The following is a 23769-nucleotide window of genomic DNA, read 5'->3' on the forward strand; positions in this document are numbered from 1 at the left end:
GAGGCTCAGCAGCGGCCCGGCAGCGCCGCCAGGCGGCTGGCGCCGTAGGTGCGGCTTGAGGAGGCCGCGACAAGGCCGGGCAGGGGCGGCTGCGGCGCGCCAAGAGGCTGGCCCCAGCGCGCCCTCCTCCCGCGGGCTCGTGTCCCCTCGCACCAGAGCAGCCCTGGAGGGCCAGGGAGCCTCCGCTCCGCTCCGCTCCGCTCCGCTCCCTTTCAGCCCGGTCGCGGCCCCTCGCAGTGCCATCGGCCCCGCGGGGGCTGCCCCGGCACAGCCCCGCCGCCGCTGGCTTGCCGCGGGCCGGCACGCGTAGCGGGCTCGTGGCATTGCAGCTGTTATATATGGAGTGGTAATTCGTGTCGAGAAAACGGTTGACATTAATAAAGAAGGGGGAGATTTGGGAGTGTGGCCATGGGGGTCGGAAAGCCCGCGTGGTTGATGATAACATCAGACTCTTAATTATGAAGCCATCAGGAATGTAAGAGAGTTTAGAGGGAACAAAGAAGGGTGATTCAGGAGACTCCATGCAGTCTCCGGTTGCTTGTTCTCCAGCCAGTAAGGCATCGAAGTTGCTGGGTGTTTGCCGTTGCTGTTATTTGCAAACTTGTTCGACCAATGGAAAGTTGTTTTGAAAAGAACTATTGTGGGGTGAAGAGTATAAGAGGGGAGCCTGTCGTCAAGATTAAAAAAAAAAAAAAAAAAGGCAACACGATGAAGTTATGTCATCAATAAAGAAGCAGAAAGAAGGAATGAAAAGGAACAGGCTAGCAGAACGGAGACCAAGACAGGAACAGGCACATTGATTGCATCATGAAGATGGGTTCAGCCAAACTCAGCAAACTGCTCAGAGAAGCACGTACAGAAAGTCACTGGAAACAGGCACACAGGAGCTGGGAAGAAGCTCAAGCTGAGAGAAGCAGACCCGTGCACACAACTGCCTCTCACTGGTAAGCAGTTGCTCATTATGGGGAATCATACGTCCTTAGGAACAAAGGCTGTCCTGGTAACCTTACCAGGACATATTATTACCAGGACAGAGCTTATTCTCCTTGTGAGAAACACTCCGTAGCCAATAGCTTAGGCTCAGGCGAGGATCTCAGTGAAGTAGTAATTTATTCGCGATTGCAATGGCGGGCGCCCCACAAGCAGGAGAGAGCGCATCTACTAGTTCCAAAACACAGTTTATATACTTTTTGATGACAGGACCCTCCCCTGTTTCCCCACTGAGTGGGTAATCCAGGTTCACAATCTACCTGATGCTTCACAAACAATGCATGGCCTTCAGTTGCCGGCCTGTTAAATTTCAAATTTCTTTTGACATTTTTACTGCTTGAAGTGGTAATGTTTCTTCACTTATCTGACTTGACTTGACACCATGATTTTCACCTAATTGTCCTAAGGAGTCTGATTGTCTGCATTTTACAAGGTTGCCTGCTTTCTTATCACTGTAAGCATATCTCAGTACCACATTCCCTCCTTCTAAACAATGTAACTCTGCAAAAACAACATTTATATTCCCACATCCTTATTAACAATCAGACTGTTTATGATCCTGAAATATGGGACCAAATTGATGTCAAGTTGTGGGACTCTGCAACTAAAAACAACGAGGTTGCAGTGGGATTGCTCGGCACCTGGCGAGCTGTCTCTGAGGCCTTAAAGAGCCCTGTGGGACCACAGTCAGAAACGTGTGGTTTGCCAGACAGTGAGCGAGCTGCGGGCTCGTTTACTGATCTGACTGCTATGCCATCGGCCCCTCCGCCGCTACAGGCCTTTGCTGTTACGCCCCCTGCTGACCTGGACGTGCCTTTTGACCCAGACACTGTTGGCCTTGAAAAGGAGATGGGTATGCTTTTCTTTGATCCGGGAAGAGCGGGATACATAAGGCCCAAAGGCCGAGTTGCTTGACAATTTAAAGCAAGACATATTGTTCAAAAGGAATGGAAAATGGAGACTTGTTTGTAATTAAGAAAAGGAATGGAAAATGGAGACTGTTAAGCCATGGAACTTAAAGGATTGTTTGTTACCTTTTCTGATTGTACGTATGTATAGGCATACTCGGGTTTAGTATGTAAAAGCAATGATCTGTATATTTAGAGTGTTTGATGTTCTTGTGTGCGTGTTGGTGGAGCGTAGACTCCCCGCACACCCAGCGATGTTTACTTGCCTTTTATACCTTTTATAAATATTCTTTTATAAATATTACTAAATTTAGATTTAGTTGAGACTTCATTTATAACACAGCTGCTCTGCTGCTGCCCTGCCTTTGGTGCCGCAGCCAGTTTGGGGCCAGGCTGAACAAATTCCCAGTGTTTTTGAGAGCTTCTCCTTGCAGCCTGGTGCGCTTCCTCTTTCCTTTTTGAGGCCGCGCCAGATAAAAGCTCATCTGCTGCAGAAGGGACAGCAGCTGGGCTGTGCTGTGGGTCCCAGGGACACCTCAAAGTGGAGTAAGGGAGGGAAAGGCTCAGGGCCGTGGCCGGGAGCCACAGTCACCTGCCCCTGCAGCTCCATCCTTACACCTGGGATCTGCTCCCAGCTGACGCAGCCTGTGCCATGGAGAGGGAGGCAGGCAGGCAGTGGAACATGCTGAACCTGGTGGCTGTTTGAAGACTGTGGGTAAGAAGGAAACGTCAGGGGCGCTACAGGTACATTAGGGCTCCATGTGGTGTGGTTTTGGAAAGAAGACCCATGGTGGAGGTGGTTTGGAGGCTGTGGGGAAAGGCAATTGGGGAATTTGTTTTTCTTTAGCACTCAGATTTGCCCTGTAGCCTTCCTCATGCTGCAGGTCATGGAGCAAAGTCTGAAAACCTTAGCTAGGAGGTGACTGACTTTGCTGGAGGTTTCTGTGCCAGGATCAGGTTTAGGCTCAGTACCTTTGCAGTTAGCCTGCCTGCTGAATGTTGTTTTTCTGCTGCCTCTGGAGAAGAAGATTTTGGTTTGCAAACATGCAGACAGTTCTCACCCAAAGGCAAGTACAGCCTGGGGCGGTAGGTGTGCACGCTTCCTGCCATAGCTCCACCAGTACACCTCCAGCTTCCTCTGCAACTCATCTGACCAGAGCAGCCCCACGAGCTCTGGGCCAGCAGGTAGACAGCTGGGCGCTTCACAGTCCTTGGAAATCGGCTGCTTGAGTGTCTTAGAGGGCCTGAGCCTCAGACACCAGCTTCAGACATCCAGTTGTTTGCAGCAGTATGACCCATTGGAAGGGGAACAGAAAGCATCTTGCAAGGGAGTGTGTGTGTGGAGGGGAGTCAATGCCTTTCAGGCTGTGTGGCTGCTCCATAAAACAGCATCTTCATTTGAAGCATGAGCTGGGACCTGCAGATCGCACGGGATGACAAACAGCATAGGCCAGAGTCAGGGCTGGTGATATGCCTTGCTCCAGTGAGGTGGTTCTGAGGCTTGGGGTGGGTTGTGTTTGTGGTCAATGCCTAGGTTTTCGTATCTGCTAAATAGGGATACCAAATCTTGCCTTTTCTTGTATCTGTGAGGTGCTCTCAGTGAGCCTTGGTTTTGCAGCCCTTCCTAAAAATGGTGAGACATAAGATTTCCTTCTGCTCCAGGTGCTTTGCCTACATTGTGTGCTCTGCTTGACCTTTGTGCTCTGGAGGGCTTCAGAATAGTATGGTTGTTCCCATGGTCCCACAGTCACAATTTGTCTTGTGATGTTGTGTTGGAACCATTTGTGGTCTTTGATCTATCCCCATTTTGCTGCTGCAGTGTGTTTGTTGTTTTCATATGTTTGAGTTAGGGGAAATAAAAGTAACTTTTATCACTTTTAGAGGAAGCTGTAGAACCTGGAAACAAGTTTTATGGAACAGAAAACAGTGTAGCCTAAGTCAGCACAAGTCATAATGCAAATAGGAACAGAGAAGTTCCCTGTTGGATCTCAGCAGTGGATTTAGGCTGACACAGGTCTGGAAGGCACTGGGACAGATGGATAAATCATCTCTATCACATGAAGGGCTATGACTGCCTCCAAGGACAGGTGTGCGTGTCTGTGGATGCACTCACGAGCTCACAGACACGTGCTGGTCCATGTGGGGTAGATCTGTCCTCCTCTTCAGATGAGTGTCTGCTATTGAGTCACTTCCTGTCTGCAACTTCATGGTTTTATGTCCAGTTTCATCCTGCTTTTCTCCTCCTCCTCCTCATTCCATTCCTGTCTGCAGGCCACCACTGGATGTCTTACTAGTTTCTGCCTGGAGGAATTTACTAAACAACCAGCTCTTTGGTGACAGGCAGCTCACTGCTGTCACCTTCAAGGTGCTGCTCTGTATTTGTCTTTGTCTTTGCCAGAAAAGAGAAGAGAGAAAGCCACTAAAAGATCACCCTTCTGCAAAACCACAAACCTTCCTCAAGGCTGAGACCTCTTAGCTATTTGGCTTTTAAAGCCTTGTGCCCAGGACAGTTGGTTCCCTGCTTTGGCTCCACAGCAGCAGTAGACAGAAAGCCAGAGCTGTTCCAGTGCTGCAAAGGACAGGTCTGCACTTTGGGCATTAAACAGCTGGGAGCAAGCAAAGATCCAGATGCACCATTTGCTGACACCAAAGCTAAATGGCGTGGACTTGAAGTGGAAGAGGATCCTGCTGGGAACAGGGATGATGCCCCTCTATAAACAGTACAGACAAGCTTTGTCTGACATGTATCCAAAGTGATGGTGTGAGCCCAGAGATGGAAGTGGTCTTCATGTGGGATTTGTCCTGACCCTGGGGAGGAAGTTTGAAAGGATAAGGTCTGGGATGATCAAGGACTGGCATTGCCTTGAAAGTTGTTGAGTTGGTGAGAGGTATTCAGAGGCTGTCAGGTTTCCCAAGTCAGGCCCTAGCACAATTAGTAAAATTAGTTTTAAACTAGAGATCCAGACTGGAAGTGGCTTGAAGAGCACTACGCCAAGTCAAGCATATGGAGACATGGGGAACAAGTTGGCAGAGACATATCTCTGGGAAGAAACACTGAAGTGGGAGGGGAAAACCTCCAGGTGATCTGTTGCAGCCCAGAATTTTGGCTGCATTCAGCAAAACGTGGTGGCATGTTTGTGTGTTATTGCATGGAGACATCAGGAGTGGGGGGGAGAAGAGCCTGGGACAGGGCAGAAAACCCAGCAAAGCTTCAGATTTCAGATTGCTCCCACCTAGTGATGCCTGAGAGGAAGTGATGGGCTGTGCCAAGGAGATACATGGCTTGTGCAAGTCTGGAAGGCTAAGATGGCTCAGGCTGCCTGTGAATAGCTGAGCTGTGCTCTTGTAGAGCAGGATGGGGATTAACCACACCAGCAGGAGGAACCAGGAGAGGAGAGACTGGATCATGTCACCCTCAGACTATGTATAGGCTTTCAGACACTGGTTTGTATCAGCAGGGTTGTGGCAGAGCAGGGTAGCATCAGCACTGAAGTGCTGCCATTTCCTACCATCTTGCTTGAGGATGGTAGCCTGATCCTAGGCCACCTCAGGACAGTGCTGTGGGAAAGCCAGCCTGTGGGCTGGCAGCCGGGAGGCCTGCACTGTGCTGGGGCGTCTGATCATGCTGGTTCCCCTCCTTGCAGGGTTGGCAAATTCCCCTGGAGGGATTAACACTCTCTGCATGGCCAGGCTTATCCTGTGACAAGCCAGCCCCAACAGCTTCCAACATCCTCAGCCAGCCAGGGCCAGAACTTCTCCCAGATGGCTGCCAGGCACCAAGCAGAGCAAGAGAGTGAGGAGGAGGAGGAACAGCAGAAGAGGAAGGCCTTAGCAGCAGGGCAGAAAGAGCAGGAAGTTCAGAAGGGGCTTAGCTTCAAATGCCTTCGTTCTTTCCGACACAAGATCAGCGGGGACAACTGGAGGAGGCAACAGGATCCAGGCCTCGAAGCTGTCAGCAAGGTGAGCTCTGGAGGTGGTTCCTGGTAGGCTGATGGGTGCTCACACCCAGGTGTGTGTGCTGGATCAGAGCTGAGGTCTCTGCTGAGCAAGTCACTGCCTGTTCAAGGTCTGGTGCAGGGGGTGACAGAGAAGTGGCCCTGTTCCTGGTGCTTTGGGCACAAATTCCCTGTAGTCAGATAGATCCAGGTAAAGCTTGTGTCTTCTAGCTCTGATATAACTATAGCATGGTTGGTCCCACAGCGTCACCCATGCCAATTGCAGATGCATTTCTGCAGGTCTCATTCAGAAGCCTTGGTAGAACTGCAGACCATGGGGTTAACCCACCCCATGCTGCCCTACTGTATGAGATCACTAGGCCTGTATTGCCCTAGGAGAAATGGACATGGAGAAAGGAGTGACCTATAAGAATGTGAGCCAAGCTTCCCCACAGCCTGCTTTGTTTTCACACAGTTTTGTTTTCACACTCAGTTTTGCTGGATGCTTTGTTGAAGCCCTTCCTTTGCCCTGACCCAGAGTAAGGTTCGCTTCCAGCTGCACTGTGGGCTCTGAACCCTGCGGAACAGAGCTGGATCCCCTCAGGCTGTTAGGGACAGCTCACATCACTGCCCATGAGACTGAGCACTTCTCCTCATGCAGGAGCCAGAGGAAAAGAAAATCGCTCTGGAGCTGCTGGAGACAGAGCAGGCTTACGTCAACCGCCTCCACCTTCTTGACCAGGTGAGCTGGGGAGCAGAAAAGCGCATGCAAGCCTGGGAAGTGATAGCCCTGCTGCAACCAGCCCCCACTAGCACAGCCTGGGCAGCCCATGCTGACAAACCAGGCACACACTTAGCAGTTGTCTTGTTCTCCTTGACAGGGCTGGGATACTGTGGCAGTGCCTGGGCTCAGTTCAGTGTGTGCACAGGCCAGGAACTGTTTCCTGGAGGTTATGGAGAGAATGAATCTGTGCAGATGTGAGCCTTGCTGGGTTGCTGGTCATCACAGCCAGAGAATCACAAAATCATAGAGTCATAGAATCACAGAATTGTTTGAGTTGGGAGGGACTTCAAAGACCACTAAATTCCAACTCACCTGCTGTGGGCGTGAACACCTTCCATTAGACCAGGTTGCTCAAAGCCCCATCCAACCTGGCCTTGAACACTACCAGGGATGGGGCATACACAGTTTCTCTGGGCAGCCTGTTCCAGTGCCTCACCACCCTCATAGTAAATAATTTCTTCCTAACGTCTAATCTAAATCTACCCTCTTTTACCTTAAATCCATTACTCCTTGTCCTATTCCTGTGCTCCCTGATAGAATCTCTCTCCAGCTTTCTTGTAGGTCCTCTTTAAGTACTATAAGGCCTCCCTGGATCCTTTCCTTCTCTAGGCTGAACTCAATGCCAACTCTCTCAGTCTATCCTCATAGCAGAAGTGCTCCAGCTTCTGATCATCGTTACAAGCCTCCTCTGGACAGGTCCATGTCTTTCTTCTAACAGGTCCATGTCTTTCTTCTGCTGGGGCCTCTAGAACTGAACGCACCACTGCAGATGATAGCATGGAGAGCAGAGCAGGGTGGGAGAAGCACCTCCCTTGACCTGCTGGCCGTACTTGTCATGCAGCTCAAGATACGATTGGCTTTTTGGGCTGCAAGCGCACATTTCTGGCTCATGTTCAGTTTTTCATCCACCAATACCCTCAAGACCTTTTCCACAGGGCTGCTCTCTTTTCACTTCATCACCCATCCTGTATTTATGTTTGTGATTGCCTTGACCCAGGTGCAGGCCCTTGCACTTGGCCTTGTTGAACACATTGAGGTTTTCCCAGGCCCACCTCTCAGTCCTGTCCAGGTCTCTCTGGATGGCATCCCTTCCCTCCAGTGTGTTGACCACACCATGCAGCTCAGTCTCCTCAGCAAACTTGCTGAGGGTGCACTCAATCCCATTGTCCATGTCACTGACAAAGATGTTAAACAGTGCTGGTCTCAATACCGACCCCCCTGTGGGACACCGCTCCTCACTGGTCTCCACCTGGACATTGAGCTGTTGTCTGCAACTCTAAGTGCAACCATCCAATCAGTTCCTTACCCACCGAGTGGTCCATCCATCAAATCCATGTCTCTCCAATTTAGAGAAAAGAATGTTGTGTAGTGCCATGTCAAGTGCTTTGCATGTGTCCAGGTAGATGATATCAGTTGCTCTTCCCTTATCCACCAATGCTTTAACTCTGTTGTAGAAAGCCACTAAATTTGTCTGGCACGATCTGCCTTTAGTGAAGCCATGTTGGCTGTGACAAATTGCCTCTCTGATCTCTGTGTGCCTTAGCATAGTTTCCAGGAGGGTCTGCTCCGTGGTCTTGCCAAGCACAGAGGTGAGACTGACTGGCCTGCCAGGTCTGTTCCCTGGGTCTTCCTTTTTTACCTTTTTAAAGATGGGGTTTAAGTTTGTCCTTTTCCATTCACTGAGAACTTCACCAGAATGCCACAGCTTCACCAGACTGCCACAGCTTCTCAAATACGAGGGGTAGTGGCTTAGCAACTTCATCCACCAATCCCATCAGGCCCTGTGGATGCATTTTGTCAGGTCCCTTGGGCTTGTGCACATTCAGGTTCCTTGGATGATCTCGAATGTGATCTTCTCCTACCTTTCTTTCAGGTGTTCTATACAGAGCTGATGAAAGAAGCCAAAAATGGGAAGACAGTCCCAGAGGATGTGGTAAAAATGATCTTCTCCAACATTTCTTCCATCTACCAGTTCCATGCCAAGTTCTTCCTGCCAGAGCTGCAGAAGCGCATGGAGAATTGGTGAGCTGTGGGAGGGGAGGGTTCAGGATGCTTGGGTTAATTTCCCAGAATAAAGGAGCAGTGGCGAATTTGGCCTCCCAATAGGACTAGAGAGTTCAAGCCTGTTTTGCTCCAGACGTCTTTGTGCCGGAGAGCACTTCCTTAAAACAGTCCAGCCCAGATTAAGCTATTTCTGAAAAGCGGAGTGACATCTCATGTGGCTTAGGGGTGTTCCCAGGAATGAATGCTAAGGCTGTCTGGCCATGTACCTGTTCTAGAGAGTGGGGAGTTGTATGAGGATGTAGCCATAAACCTCTGTCATGCATAAACTGCCCCCCTTTTTTTATCTCTTGCTGTCCATCTTCCCTATGGTCTGAGGAAGCTGTGGTTCCCTACTGCAGGAGCTCCCACCCAAGGATCGGGGACATGATCCAGAAGCTTGCACCATTCCTGAAAATGTACGGTGAATATGTGAAGAACTTCAACAAGGCTGTGGAGCTCATCACCGTTTGGACAGAGAAATCACTGCCCTTCCAGGAGCTCATTGCTGACATCCAGGTGATAGGCCATGGCAGTGTGGGGGGACCACAGGAATGCTTCCCAAAATCTCCCTCTAGGGAGGAAGCAGAGGAGAGTAGGAACTACTGTGTTTACTGTTTCTTTCTCTGTGCATGGGTCAGAAGAGGAAGGTCTGCGCTAACCTAACACTGCAGCACCATATGCTGGAACCAGTGCAGAGGATCCCACGCTATGAACTCCTCTTAAAAGACTATATCCAAAAACTGCCGCCTGAGTCCCCAGATCGGAATGATGCAGAGAGTAAGAGCTCCTTGCTGTAGTGAGCAGTGGGGTGGGTTGGTGGGGGAATTGACAGCTCCTGACATTGTACATGGACATCGGGCTACCTGGGTCCTCTCAACAGCTGCTCTTGGATAAACCTCTGAGTATGACACTTTTCTGACCCCTTTAGGGTTTGTGAAAGTTGTTGGGAGAGGTGGGTGATGGTTCAGGACAAGGTGCCCTGCTGCAGAGCATTTCCCTGCAGGGAGATCTGCCACGACCAGGGGAGGTATCACAACCGTGTGGATAACAGCAGTTCCCAGTCCAGCTGGGATGAAGGATAAATTAGCACCCTGTGTCTCCCCACGACTGCCTGTGCTGCATAATCTAGCTGGACCCAGGCACCTGTGTGGTGCTCAGGGCCATTCAGATGGTATCCAGGGTAGGACAGCAGCCACTGCATGTGCGGTTGCTGGTGAGGACAGATGCAGGAGTTTTCTCCTACCTCTCCACAGCAGGAGCTTAACCCTTCTTCCTTTCTCTTTTCCTTGCAGAGGCCCTGGAGATGATTTTCATGGTGGCCAAGCATTCAAATACAGCTATTGCTGAGATGGTGAGTACCTGTCACAGCTGGCAATGCTTTGCAAGTCATGGCATGGTGATTTGCTGGCACTCTGCCAGATTTTCTTATGGCCTCTTTGCTGTGCAACTCAGAATAGAGCAAAACCCTGCCCAGAATGGGGCAGGGTTCAGCCAGGGAGGTTAGACTTTGCTTTTGATGTCTGACCCTCATCTCCCTGAGCCTGGGGAAATAATGCCTGTAGCATCAGCCGTGTTGTGACTGGCTGTTTCCAGGCTGGAAGCTGCTCGTGAAGGTCAGTCTGGGGTGAGTGACATGTGCCATCTCCCCCAGTACTCAGTAGCTGGGCTGGGGCTGGAGGGGACGCAGGTGTTGGCTGTTCAGCTCCCTCCCAGACAGGTTCCCCTGCCTCCCCCAGGAGCGGCTGCAGAACCTCTGGGAGGTCTACCAGAGACTGGGCCTTGAGGATGACATTGTGGATCCCTCCAATGAGCTGATCAAGGAGGGGCCAGTCCAAAAAATCTCAACCCGCAACAACAGCACATCGGAGAAGTACCTGTTTCTGGTGGGAGCCAGGATGCCAGGGGGAAGGGGCAGGGAGCAGGTGGGATAGGGATGGCGAGAGGGGCAGACAGCTTGGCCAGGGGTGGTGGTGGCTCATCTCTGTATAGAAAGGATTATTTCACATCTGGGGGGTTTGAACACCCTGGTTCAGGGCTCCATGTGTTTGGGAACCTCTGATTCCCTGGGGGACGCAAGAATCCTGTAGTGTTTTCCCTTTGTAGGGCGGGAGAGGGCTGGGGCAGAAGTAGGCACCTTCTAGTCCAAATCCTTCCCAGGGATTGGCTCAGCTCCTAGGGTCTGAGGGACCCTTGATCCTAGTGAACCCCTCAGCCCTGAGCAGATGGGTTGCTGGGCACAGACCCACACTCTTCTTCTCCTGCACAGTTCAACAACATGCTGCTGTACTGCGTGCCTAAGGTCATTCAGGTGGGCGCTGAGTTCCAGGTCCGCCTCCGCATTGACATGGATGGCATGAAGGTCAGACAAGCCCTTTGTCTTTTTGCTTTCCCCAAGGCCTTGGTTAGCAGTTTCAGAGGCTTCCTCCAAATGCAGCCCTCTCTGGGGTGTAGTGTGGCTGCTACCTTGTACTTCCTGGGAAGGGAGGAAGAATTTGGAGCCAGGGTTGATGTTGTGGGTGAGGGGGACTGGTTGCAACCTGATCCTGTGAGATTGCACTGCAATGTCATGCACGGATTTGAGGGGCTGAAGGGCTTCTGCCTGAGGGAACTCCCTGTTACTCACTTCACAGATGGAGGTCCCTTTGAGCTGGATGTTTGTTCAGCTGCTTCCCATGTTCTCTTTGGTGTCTCTCAGGTGCAGGAGCTGAATGATATGCAATTCCCTCACACCTTCCTAGTCTCGGGAAAGCAACGGACACTGGAGCTGCAGGCCAGGTAAGGAAAAGTGTGATGGCCCCATTTCTCCTCAGGGAGGAGGGATGCCAGCTCATCCATCTCGCTTTTTGCACTTAGGTCTGGGGAGGAAATGAATGCCTGGATCAAGGTACGGCTGAGTGCTGTGAGAAGTGGCACATCCCACACCAGCTGGATGCCTGGGTCCCCAGGGGTGCTTATCCCCTACCTGTCAGTGTTTGGGTATCCCCCCTATCTGTCCTTCCAGCCCTGCCTTCCCTTTTAGGCTTTCCAGGATGCCATTGACAGGAAGGAGAAGAGGAGTGAGAGCTTTAAGATGGTTGTGCGTGGGCTGGAGACAGGAAACCCCACACTCAAGGTAACCCTTCTGTCCTTCCCATGTTCTGTCTGCCTCCAGCACCCCCATACGCTGAAGCTCAGGGAGATCCCACTTTGCTGTGCCTCAATTTCCTAAGCTAAACCCTACAGAACTAGTGGGGGCAGACTGGGGAGGGACAAGTAAGTGCAGAGGGCCTGAGGAGGCTGAGAGGAGTGTGAGCAGGACCACCCTGACCATGACTAGCTAGCCCCAGCAATGCCATTTCCCACCCTCAGACAGAAGAGCTGGGCTGCCGAGCCCCACAGTGGGTGCGGGACAACTTGGTGACCATGTGCATGCGCTGCAAGGAGCCCTTCAATGCCATCATGCGCCGGAGACACCACTGTAGAGCTTGTGGATATGTGAGTTACCCTCTCCCCCAACTCCTCCCTTCCCTTCTGGCCTGAGCAGTTGGGCCAGGAATGCAGCCTTTGTACACTCTGCACCCCTTTACCTGGGTTTGGGGCTGTTTCCTGTCCCTCAGCTCCTCATGGAGTTATAGGGATGCCCCAGTTTTACCCTAGCCCCATCAGTGTCCATGCCTGATGGTTGTAGGTGGTGTGTGCTCGCTGCTCAGAACACAAGGTGAAGCTTCAGTATGATGGGAACCGCCTAAACCGTGTATGTCAGGAATGCTATGTCTTCCTGATGGGCCATGTAGTGCTGGAGGACCAGGAGTGGAAGCACAAAGGCATCCTGGAGGTCAGTTGTACCCCTCTCTGCCCATCCTCCCTGTGCCCTGCTCCTCCAACCTCTGCTGCCATTCCCAGCCCTTTCTGCTTCCACTAACACTGAGTGTTTGGCTGTTTTTTTTTTATTATTATTATTTTATTATTTTATTTTATTTTATTTTTTGGCAGAAGGGAGCTGCAGAAATATCAGGCAGGAGTCTTCTGTGCAGTTCCCTGCAGCTGCTGGACAAGAACGGCAAGGGAGGCATGAGAGGCTGGTTTGTTATCCCATGGGATGATCCCCTTGTGCTGTACATTTATGCAGCCCCCCAGGTAAGGCTGGGCTCAGCTCCATCTGCAAGGGGGCAGCCCAGTGCTTAGATTGCCTGCCTTTCATTGCTGTGTTCTCTCTTAGCAGGATGTCCGAGCCCACACCTCCATTCCACTGCTGGGATACCAGGTAAGGGACCTGCCACAGGGCAAAGCCCAACACCTCTTCCAGCTGGCACAGTCCCAGCAGGTCTATACCTTCCTGGCCGACACAGAGGAGCTGAAACAGCGCTGGATGAGGATCATGGCACGCTGTGCTGCAGGGATCATACACCCAGAGGAGAGTGAGGATGTGGACTCATGCAGTGCAGCAGAGTGAATCCAGGCCCAACTCCTGGGCTGCCTGGTGGGTCACACCTACCCATCAACACCTCCTGTTCATAGCCAGACTTAGGCAGATCCCCCACCTCTCTGTACTTTAATTTTTCACTGCAAAAAGGGCAAGGTGGGGGTATGTTTGTCACCATATGGACAAGCCAACTCCCCCTCCCCTCCCCTCCCCTCCCCTCCCCTCCCTGAAGATGGAGGTACCTAGGATGTGAGGTGGGGGGAAAGCCAGGGCATTCGGGAGAGCCCACAGCCTGCCTGGCATCGGTCTGCTGCGCTGTGCTGCCGCCTGAGGGCAGCACAGCTTTCACACCTCAGCTTTCCTCCAAGCCTGGTGGTAGATGCCATATGGCAGACATAGCCTGCTGCCATAAATCCTTCTTCTTACCCCAGTGCAGTCTAAGGAGCCTTTATGGAGGGTGTATTTTCTGGAGTGTCCTGCAGGATTGTCAACAGAGACTGTTCCCTGGCATCATCTTACCCATAACCAGGCCCAGTCTTGCACCCTGCTGAGACCAAGCTTGGTAGCTTGCCCTCACCCAGCTCGGGGACCTTAGTCCAGGATTTAGGATGCTGCTTTCCCAGCCTGTCAGCACTCCTGGCCTCACAGTGCTGCAGTCCCATGGTGTGCGGGTACCCTGTAAAAATGGACACCCCCATCTGTGTCCCTGTGCTGGCCTGTACTCTGCCCATCCCAGACTTTCCCAGGACCTCATTCTGCTCACAAATGCTTTTTGTAATACACCATAAATGTTTGTTCATTGTCTTTTGTATTATAAAAAACAAGGAGTTCTGTTTGAGGAGCAGAAGTTGCGAAAGCTCCCTGCTGAAGTAAGGAGCTGTATAATACTTGGCTAGACACTATGAAAATTCTTTTGCTTAATGTAACAAAAAAGAGAACCCCCTCCCCTTCTCTCCTTCTGCATCTCAGTTGCCTCTTTTGTTCAAAGACACTGCTGCAAAGCTCATGTAACCATCTCCTGATAAGTTACTAAACTAGTGTATCAACATCCTGCATTCCTGTCTCACGCTGGGCCAACATGACCAAATAAAAAAAGAAGTTGAACCACAACGCCAAGGAAGACTATGGCCTTCATCTTCACGACCACCAGAGGGACAGAGATGACCGCCTAGCAACAGTGTGCGCAGTCGCAGAATATACCAGGATGTGCTGCGTAATCCCGGAATTAGCAAGATATAAAAAGGGACCCTGGTGGGGGTGAGGTGTGTGCCGTTGGCGGAGCCGAGACTCCCCGGCCGCCCAGCGCTGTTTTGCTTGCTGTTGGCTTACTCAATAAATTCCTTTCTATTATTAATACAATGCTCTCTGAAAAATTAAGTAAGGGGGCAACTTATAACAAATTCGGTGCTATGTCTCGGATGAAGGCAATTTGATTGAAAGACCTTCGGAGGGGGCGCCCCGCTGATTTCAGCGGCCTTCGCTAGGACTACTTTGATTCAAATCCTTCACCGACGAACCCTAAATTCAGCAGCAAGCAAATAAAGCCGGCAATCCCAAGTAATCTTTGTGCACGAAGACCGAACGAAGACTCATGGGATGAGTAAGTATAGGCCAGTGTGCCATTTGGTTGGGGTTGGCATCCTGGAGCGTGTCGTTGTGAGACGTCCAGCAGGACGAAGCGAGTGTCGATCCCTCAGTAGTACGGTTCCCACATCCTGCAAGGGACTGGGCCATGAAAATGGGGAAGCGATTCGTGCGTGCGTGTGTGAAGGTGCTCTGGAAGATGGGACAGAAGAAGAGTAAGCCTTCTGGTCCCATGGGTGGGGTAACGTCTGATGTTAGGTTACCCCGGGATTAGTGATTAAAAACTGGGAGGATTCCCCTTCTAGGCGGGGAAAAAATAAAGTAAAAATAATACATTATAGTGTTGAAGTTTGGGGCAGTAAACAGATTCGAGGAGACCACCTTTACTGGCCTGTATTTGGGTCTTTTGAAGATAGGGTTTGTCAGGCCTAAGTATTTATGTAAACTCAAAGGAACCTTTTAGTTTGGAAGAAAGTGAATATGCACATTTGTGGATCAGCTCAGAAACTCGAGCCAATTTATACCCTCTAAAAGAAAAAGGAGGGGATGGGAGGCGCAAGAAAAACCGAGAATTAGAGATCCCAGCCGCACTGCTTCCCTATATTCCACCACGTCCACCTGCAGCCCCTCCGACTCCTGGGCTTCCTAATCCACAACCCCAGGGAGATGCTGATAGCGACTCTGACTCTAGCGCTCAGGGACCAGTGACTAGGAATATGTGGCCATCCCCATTAATTCCAGGGATGTCCGAGATTTTAAGAAAGAGACAGGAGGAGGGTAAGCGAGCTTTAATGGTAACTGGCATAATGTTTGCAGCTGCTGAGGAATAATTTTAACTGGAATAATAACTGTACATTGTATATTGTATATATAGAAGCCCGGGCATTTTTGTTAAAGTGTTCTTTTATACATATGTTAATATGTAAATATGTAAATATAAGAACTGCCATTGAGGTGTATGTCTAAGGGAACAAAATTTGCCCAGGCATATTATTGGCTCATCAGGTTTAAATATCCTCAGTGTAATTGCCTACAGGCAGTTAATTTACAGTGGTCTGATTTTACTTGTGTATCTATATATTGTGGATTTTGGAGGGATTGGGATGGACTAGTAAAGAGCTCCTAGGAAAACGGTGGAATATTAACCACTGTTGATTACAATAGGAAAAGGTCAAAGCAAAGAAATCCCCTGGAAAAGCCCCCTAGGATGTATACTAACACATTGGAGGGATATAGTGGGGTGAGAGGGTACAGAGAGTAAAAGAACTCTTATCAAATATTGTACTCAGTGGTGGCCACTTTATAAACTAGAGGATGGAGAGGAGTGGCCCCTAAATGGAACTATTAATTATAACACCATATTACAGTCAATGTTGTTTTTGTGGAGAGAAGGAAAACAGGATGAAATGTTATATATTGATGTTGTTTCAGCATCTTGGAGGGAAAAGGTACGGAATTAAGTTGGCCCCTGACTGAGCCTTTGATGTTGGCATTAGAAAAGTAAAAGCTAGAGAAAGATAAAGGAAGTGTTAAAAGGGTTGTTGAAAGTGTTAAAGGTATTCGAAGTTGAATGAGCAGGGAAAGAGGATGTAGGAATGTTAATAGCTCTGCCTCAGCCCTAAAATCAGGGGTGTTAGCCCTCTGGGGCAAAGGGTCTGCGAGAGAGTTGTTATGGAAACAGAAAAGCAGTTAACTCTTAAAACAACCTGAGTTCATGTGCGAGCTCAGATTGCCGATGGGACCGCTCAGGGAACTGCGGACAATTGCATTCCCCTGACCGACCCCACTGAGACCCTAATCATCCCGAAATTTATGATTGGTTAAGTAAATACTAAAATCTGATTGAATTGGGAATTGAGAATATTATTCCTAGATACGGAATTATAGAAACAATTGACTCTGACTGAGGCCCTCATTTTGTCTCCAAAGTGTCTCAAGAGACTATGAAAGCTCTAGGAACAAGTTGGGAATACCACACTCCGTGGCACCCCCAAAGTGCTGGAAAGGTAGAGCGAATGAATGGTGAAATTAAGAAACAACTAACAAAACTTATGCTGGAAACTAAGGCTTCTTGGGTAAAATGTTTACCTCTTGCACTGTTAAGCACATGGACACAGCCCAGAACTGATGTAGGAATTTCTCCTTTTGAAATGCTATATGGTATGCCCTATGACTTGGAATTGCCACTTGATCACCCTCAATTCTAATTAAGACTTGGAAAGAGATTTCTTTAACACCACGATGGGGAAGGCCCCTATGTTGTTTTGCTTACCACAGAAACGGCTATTCGAACTGTGGAGAAAGGATGGACGCATGCCAGCCGTGTGAAAGGACCAATCCGGGAAAGTAAATGGGAGGCAGCTCCAGGCCCTGACGACTTGAAGCTGACACTAAGACTGACTCGATAAGTATTGTATATTATCTCTGTATCGTGGGAAGGGGAGGAGGCCCTGTTTCAAAGGCTCCCTAGTAGGTTCCCCTGAAGAACACTGCTGCTGCCAATAAGAACTGATACCTTGTAGTTCGCTGCAACTGAACTGACAAGCAAAGCAGAGAAGTGAAAACGGTGGGGGACTGAGGGGCCGACAATTTAAAAACACCCTGGAGCAATGGGCTCCGACCACCTCCTACGATACATGGGAGTCAGTATCATCGTTTTGGTCGGCTATGGGTCTGCGTATCCCCACCAGCCTTTTAAATGGAGCTTGATCAGATGGAAGGATCAATTCGTCATCCAGCAAACGACGACAGCGGGTGCTCCCAGTTTCCGCATCACATTATGTGACCTGGTGTCAGTGCAGCCATGCTTTAACCGATCAGGATTTTTTCTGCCCAAGTTCTAACCCAGGAAAGGTGTACTGTAATTACCTGAATGCATATTATTGTGCATACCGGGGGTGTGAAACCATTGCTATGGACTGGACACTTGGGGCTGGTCGGGATATATTCTTACAAGTGGGATATGGGCTGTAAGGTTGTAACTGACAAGCGAATCCCCATTACGGGTGGCGAGGGCATGGTATAGGGTATACAGGAACCTTCCACGGAAATGAAGAAATTTGCAAGGTTCTCTCTCTATATATAATAAACTCGGATGATACTAGCTGGGTACTAGGAAAATGTGGGGTGTCAGATTTTACGAACATGGAACAGATAGGGGAGGACTCATACTAATAAAAAAGGAGGATGCTGATAGGCCCCAGGCAGTAGAACCAAATGAGGTATTTTCAGAAAATGTCCAGGGAATCCAGCCTGTGGAAAATACTACAGTGCCAATCCTCGGCAGCCCTACGAGCTCAGGTAAAGCCGAGAATGATAACATAGCTGAGAATAACATATGGGGGGGGGTCATGAATGCCAGCTACCAATTATTAAACAAAGCAAATCCAAATGTAACAAAACACTGTTGATTATGCTTTAGTATAAGGCCTTCATATTATGATGCTATCGGGGATCCTGGGGAGCCCACCTGCACAAACGAGAACAACCCTCTACATTGCAGTAGGGGAAAAGGCATAAGGGTAACACTAACACAAGTCACTGGATGTGGTAGGTGTGTGGGCATGGTTCCTAGTGGGAAGTGTCACCTATGTAATATCATGGAGAATGGAAAATAATCAGCCGAGTGGTTAATCCCAGCCAACAACGCTAGGTGGGTTTGTTCATCAGTGGGCGTAACTCCTTGTCTATCACTAAAACTCTTTAATGCGTCTCGTGATTTTTGTATACAGGTGATAATTATACCAAGGATTCTATACCACCCTGAGGATTATATGTACACCCAGCACACAGTGGCAAGTCTTCTGGAAAGACGGGAACTGTTCACGGCTCTGACTTTGGCCACCCTAATAATCCTGGGAGGAGCTGGAGTGGGGACCGGGGTAGCCTCATTGGTTAAACAAAATCAAGAATTTACTTCCTTACACATTGCTGTGGACGAGGACCTGACCCAAATTGAACAATCCATCTCGGCCCTGGAAAATCTATCAGGTTGCTTTCAGAGGTAGTGTTACAAAATTGTACGGGATTAGATTTGGTATTTTTTACAACAGGGTGGGCTGTGTGCAGCCCTGAAAAAGGAATGCTGTGTGTATGCTGATCACACCGGAGTGGTAAGAGATACAATGGCAAGACTCAGGGAAGGGTTGGAAAAAAAAAGGAAACGGGAGAATGAAGCCCGACAGAGCTGGTACGAATCTTGGTTTAATTATTCACCTTGGCTTACTACTTTATTATCAACAATAACAGGACCTTTGTTGTTATTAATAATAGCACTAACTTTTGGACCATGTATTTTTAATAAATTGATTGCGATTGTAAAGGGACGTTTAGAAGCGGCACATTTAATGCTCATACATGCCAAATACGAGCCAATAAGTACCAATGAAGGAATCGAGGAAACATTAGTTCTTAGTAGCCAGGCATTGCAGAGATTCAATGAACAAAATGAGTAACTAAAAGAAAAAGGAAGGATTGTAATACACAATAAATGTTTGTTCATTGTCTTTTGTATTATAAAAACAAGGAGTTCCGTTTGAGGAGCAGGAGTTGTGAAAGCTCCCTGCTGAAGTAAGGAGCTGTATAATACTTGGTTAGACACTATGAAAATTCTTTTGCTTAATGTAACAAAAAAGAGAACCCCCTCCCCTTCTCTCCTTCTGCATCTCAGTTGCCTCTTTTGTTCAAAGACACTGCTGCAAAGCTCATGTAACCACCTCCTGATAAATTACTAAACTAGTGTATCAACATCCTGCCTTCCTGTCTCATGCTGGGCCAACATGACCAAATAAAAAAAGAAGTTGAACCACAACGCCAAGGAAGACTATGGCCTTCATCTTCACGACCACCAGAGGGACAGAGACGACCCCCTAGCAACAGTGTGCGCAGTTGCAGAATATACCAGGATGTGCTGCGTAATCCCGGAATTAGCAAGATATAAAAAGGGACCCTGGTGGGGGTGAGGTGCATGCTGTTGGCGGAGCCTAGACTCCCCGGCCGCCCAGCGCTGTTTTGCTTGCTGTTGCTTACTCGATAAATTCCTATTATTAATGCAATGATCTCTGAAAATTAATTAAGGGGGCAACTTATAACAGCTCCACCGAGGAACGAATAACAGTCTGTCTGCTTCTGGAAGAACAGCACTGATGTATCAGCAGACTCATATGCAAGCTGATCCAAACTGGTTGCACCTTGGGTGTACCTTGTCTGTTAGCTATCTCTGACATTGTGCCACCTCAATAATATCAGTGGATGTACCCAGCACCGCCTTGGGGCTACATAGAACGTGGAAATTTCTAGTATGTTAATGTTACTCTGTTAACAAAACTGACGTACTAGCCGCTTGCTGTTTCTATTTTTTTATTTTTTTTTTTCTGTTCAATAGTCTCCTCAGAAGTTGTTGTGGACATGTTGTGTATCTTTTCTGTTGTTCCAGGATTCATTTGTCAGGAAAGACGACCATGAAATCTGGTGGCTGTGGACAACCATCTACCAGATGGTTGTTGCAGATGCTTTTGGTCACCTTCATTCGTCTTCTTAGATCACCTTTTCCTATATCCTGAGTTGAACTTTTGTGCAGTGCTATGTTTGCAGTGGTAACGTTGTGGCCGAGGTGTTTTTGATTAAAAATGATCTTATCTGTAATAGTGAATTCACCATGTGTGGCTTTGTGGAATGACTCCCATGATCAGAACATTTTTCTTCTTTGTCACAGATATGAGAAAAGCTCTTTGCAGAGAGATGGAGAAGGAATTAATTATACCTCTGCCTCATCCTGTGAGACCAGAAGACATGGAGTAAATGGAAATTGCGATTCTCAGGAGACATACTAAGAGTCTTGGGTTCCTTTTCTGCCTTCCCCCTAAGGCCTTGGGTAGATTGGGTTCACCCTGGGAAGGGCATGTTGCTCAGGGCAGTTATTTCCTACCTGAGACAGCGTGGGGTGTGTATTTCTGCTGTTTTCACTTGCAGTTTTCAGTGCGGTTCGCACTGCTTCCGTTATTGAGAAAATGGTTTGATGTGTCTGCCGTTTCTCAGGATTTTCTGCCACTGCCTGCTGGCAGAAAAAATAAGTAATGCGGTTGGAACCATGCAGGACTTCCCCAAGGTAAACCTTCCACGGATGGGGACCCCTAAACTAGTGCGCCGAGCATTCAAGACAAATGTCCGTGGCACAAAGATCAAGGACAACTTCTTAGAGGTAAGCAGCTTTCCCTTTGTTTCCCCATCCTCTCAGGAGCCGTCTTTACTATGGTTGTACACACTTCAGGCTCACAACACTCGTTTTCTCCTCTACTTAGTATTCCTAGTCCCTGCCTGGTGGTGGGTCAAAGTCTACGGGTTGGTGTGTTTCCAAGTTGAAAGAGATAAGTACATCTATTTAAGGTGACATTTAGTAGGATCATTAAAGTAAATTAATCTATGTAGTAGTAGGTGCCTTTATTGCATGCAGCTCTTCTTCAGGTGAGTAATTCTTATAGCATAAGTAATTCTTTTCCCGTGTTTCATTCATGATGTTTGTAGCGTGCTTCTTTATGTGTGTGTTTGGCCTGGAGCTGTCCTACCTGGTAATTAGTGATGGTAGCTAAAGTGGTGTTCCATCAGTGCAATAATACATTGTGCTGACTGTTTTGGAAAAGACATCTGGTCTGTCTGTGGGCGAATACTCAAGCTCTGGGCGAGTGCTCAAGGGCAGCTGGCACAGAGTCTTTTTGCTTTTTTCCAGCAGTAGGTAAACATTAGGAAGAACCGGTCAAAGGAAACAGTGCTTTCTGGAACCTTCAAGTTCTTGTTCGGCAACTTAGTGACTGGTTTGATCTACTTCACAGATGTAGAGGCAAGTGGACTGCTCTTTTGAAACAATAAAATTAAAAACATAAAGTTTGTCAAACATGGCAGTGCATGTTTGCAGTCTGTTTATTGCTTTTGCCAGTGGTAGATAACATTTATAAGGAATTGGTCAAAGGAAAGAGCGCCTTCTGGAACTGTGAAGCTCTGTGTTGGCAACTCAGTGACTGGCTGGACCTACTGTCCATCTTCAGAGGGAAGTGGAATGCTGTTTTGAAATTAAAAAATACTAATAAAAAAAATAAAAATATGGTGCTGCTCTATGGTGCCTGGAGGACTGCCACTCTGCATGGCAGTTAAAAAGAATGTGGTTTGGAGATGGAGAGCGGCAGAGGTAAAGCAGCTGGGAAGAGAGATATAAGTATTGCAGTAGGTAGGCTGTGGTTATGAGGTGCCTCAGGATGTGCTTTTTTTCTTGTTTCCACCCTTCCCTCGTGCAGCCTTGGAGAGGTGAAGTCCCCATGTTGTAGAGTGGTGCAAATAGGTGAGAGGGTTGTCAGCCCGGTCAGTTTCCTTCACCAATGCTAAGGCAAGTCTTTGAAGAGAAACAGCCTGGTTGCTTGTGCTGCACCCTGTTGAACTAAGCCAGACCAAAAACAGGGGTGCTGTTCCTCCTGCTCTCTTTACCTCTTCTCATCTTGCAAAGGAATGGTCCAGCAATTCGGGTCAACAGGGGATAAGAGAACAAAGGGGTTTCAGAATAACTGCTAACTGTTATGACTATTGCATGGGGCACTATGCAAGTCTCTGACATCCAGCCAAGATGGAAAAAGGAGAAGGACAAGGGAAAAGCCTGGGAGGAAGACTATGAGCCTTCAGTACGAGAGACCCCCAGAGGGACCACCAGAGACTGATAAAGCATGCATCAGTGGGCGGGTTCGGATTCCAGGAATTAATTATAATAACCCTGCCTTTTCTAGAAGTAGTAACGAATATGTGTTAGCCTAGGAGCATAAAAACCAGCCGCCTGATGTAACTTGTGTGCGTCTTGGTGGAGCAGACTCCCAGCGCACCCAGTGCTGTTTGCTTACCTCTATTCATTTAATAAATTGTAAACTTTGATTGTAATCCTATTTGGGACTTAGTCATTTATTACAACAGACAACCTTGTAAAATGCAGACAACCAGAATCCTTACCGCCATTAGGTGGAAATCACAGTGTAAGAAATATTACCACCTCAAAGAATAAAAGCCTCAAAAGAAATGTGACTTGTAACAGGCCAGCAGCTGTGAAGCACCAGATTTTCTGTGAAGCACCAGATAGAGCATGAACCTGGATTGCACAGTGGGAAACAGGAGGGTCCTGGCCCTTGGGAGGAAAAAAAAAGTATATAAACTGTATGGAATTAGTAGGCACCCTCCTGCTTGCGGGACCCCCACCATTGTAATCTCAAATGAAAATGCTACTGTACTGAGATCCTCTCCTGAGCCTATATTATTTTCCAAAGATTGATTCACAGTTTTAAGGTTTAGGGGATAGGGCACTAGGGTTGGGTTTCAGGGTAAGCGTTCTCAGGGTTTATGTTTAGGATTTTAAGGTTTTTAGGGTTGGAGTTTTAACAGTTAGAATTTTAGGAATTTGGGGGTTAGGGCTTTAAGGGTTTCAGGGTTAGCGTGTTAGGGTTTTAGAGTTTTTCGTGTTGTAGTGTTGATATGTTTTTTAGGGTTAGGGTCTTAGGGTTTTATTTTTGGTCAGTTACTTAGGGTTAGGGTTTTAAGATCTTAATTTTTTTTTTTTTTTTTTTTTTTTTTTTTTTTTTTTTTTTTTTTTTTTTCAGGGTAGGTTCTCCAGGATTAGGTTTTTGAGTGTCCTAATTTTTTTTTGGTTAGGGTTTTGAGTGTCTTAATGTTTTGGGTTGGGTTTGGGTTTTGAGTGTCCTAATGTTTTGGGTTAGGGTTTGGAGCGTCCTTATTTTTTGGGTTTGGGTTTTGAGCGTCCTATTTTTTTTTTGGATTTGGGATTTGAGCGTCTTAATTTTGTGGGTTTGGGATTTGAGCGTCTTAATTTATTGGTTTAGGGGTTTTAGGCATAGGTCTTCAGGGGTTTAGTGTGGTAAATAGTTTGCGTTAGGTCTGTAGGGGTTTCGATGATTTTTAGGGTTAGGGCTTGAAGCTTTTTTGTGTAAGGGCGGTAACGGCTAGGGTTCTCTGATTGGCCATGCCAGCTCTCCAGGGAATGCTAGTAGGTGTAGTTTTCCGGCACCAGGCTTCCAGGAGGTCATGCTGGGTGCCCAGAGCATACCGGGAAATAAAGTTCTGGGACTCCGGACTTCCGGG

General features: G+C 48.3%; 1 protein-coding gene across 17 annotated transcripts; it reads left to right on the forward strand.

Annotated features, from left to right (window-relative positions):
• The first annotated feature begins 127 nt into the window (after positions 1-127).
• FGD2 (FYVE, RhoGEF and PH domain containing 2) lies at positions 128-22565 on the forward strand. 17 transcript variants are annotated; one of them, XM_084498254.1, is made up of 20 exons: positions 2397-2613; positions 5543-5858; positions 6495-6575; positions 8491-8639; positions 9020-9176; positions 9299-9437; positions 9953-10011; positions 10397-10543; positions 10927-11019; positions 11356-11435; positions 11514-11544; positions 11680-11772; positions 12009-12134; positions 12328-12474; positions 12633-12776; positions 12859-14662; positions 20360-20587; positions 20683-20845; positions 21371-21481; positions 21578-22565. In XM_084498254.1, exons 2-16 carry the CDS (start codon positions 5661-5663, stop codon positions 13090-13092), a joined length of 1878 nt encoding a protein of 625 aa, XP_084354380.1. In that variant the 5' UTR covers positions 2397-2613; positions 5543-5660; the 3' UTR covers positions 13093-14662; positions 20360-20587; positions 20683-20845; positions 21371-21481; positions 21578-22565. The 17 variants fall into 17 exon arrangements, with proteins under 17 accessions (XP_084354387.1, XP_084354385.1, XP_084354380.1 ...); XM_084498262.1 differs by having other exon boundaries at positions 12859-19943; positions 20081-20587; positions 21371-22565; XM_084498265.1 differs by having other exon boundaries at positions 12859-19943; positions 21371-22565.
• Positions 22566-23769: the final 1204 nt, after the last annotated feature.

Source organism: Aythya ferina (genome assembly GCF_964211825.1).
Source record: "Aythya ferina genome assembly, chromosome: 25".
Classification (NCBI taxonomy): Eukaryota; Metazoa; Chordata; class Aves; order Anseriformes; family Anatidae; genus Aythya; species Aythya ferina.

Excerpts from the sequence above, each read along its gene's own strand:
- FGD2 (XM_084498261.1), top strand. The coding sequence starts at position 5,661 with ATGGCTGCCAGGCACCAAGCAGAGCAAGAGAGTGAGGAGGAGGAGGAA. Across the intron at positions 11,020-11,355 it reads TTGACATGGATGGCATGAAG|GTGCAGGAGCTGAATGATAT; the intron begins GTCAGACAAGCC and ends GGTGTCTCTCAG. Across the intron at positions 11,436-11,513 it reads ACACTGGAGCTGCAGGCCAG|GTCTGGGGAGGAAATGAATG; the intron begins GTAAGGAAAAGT and ends TTTTGCACTTAG.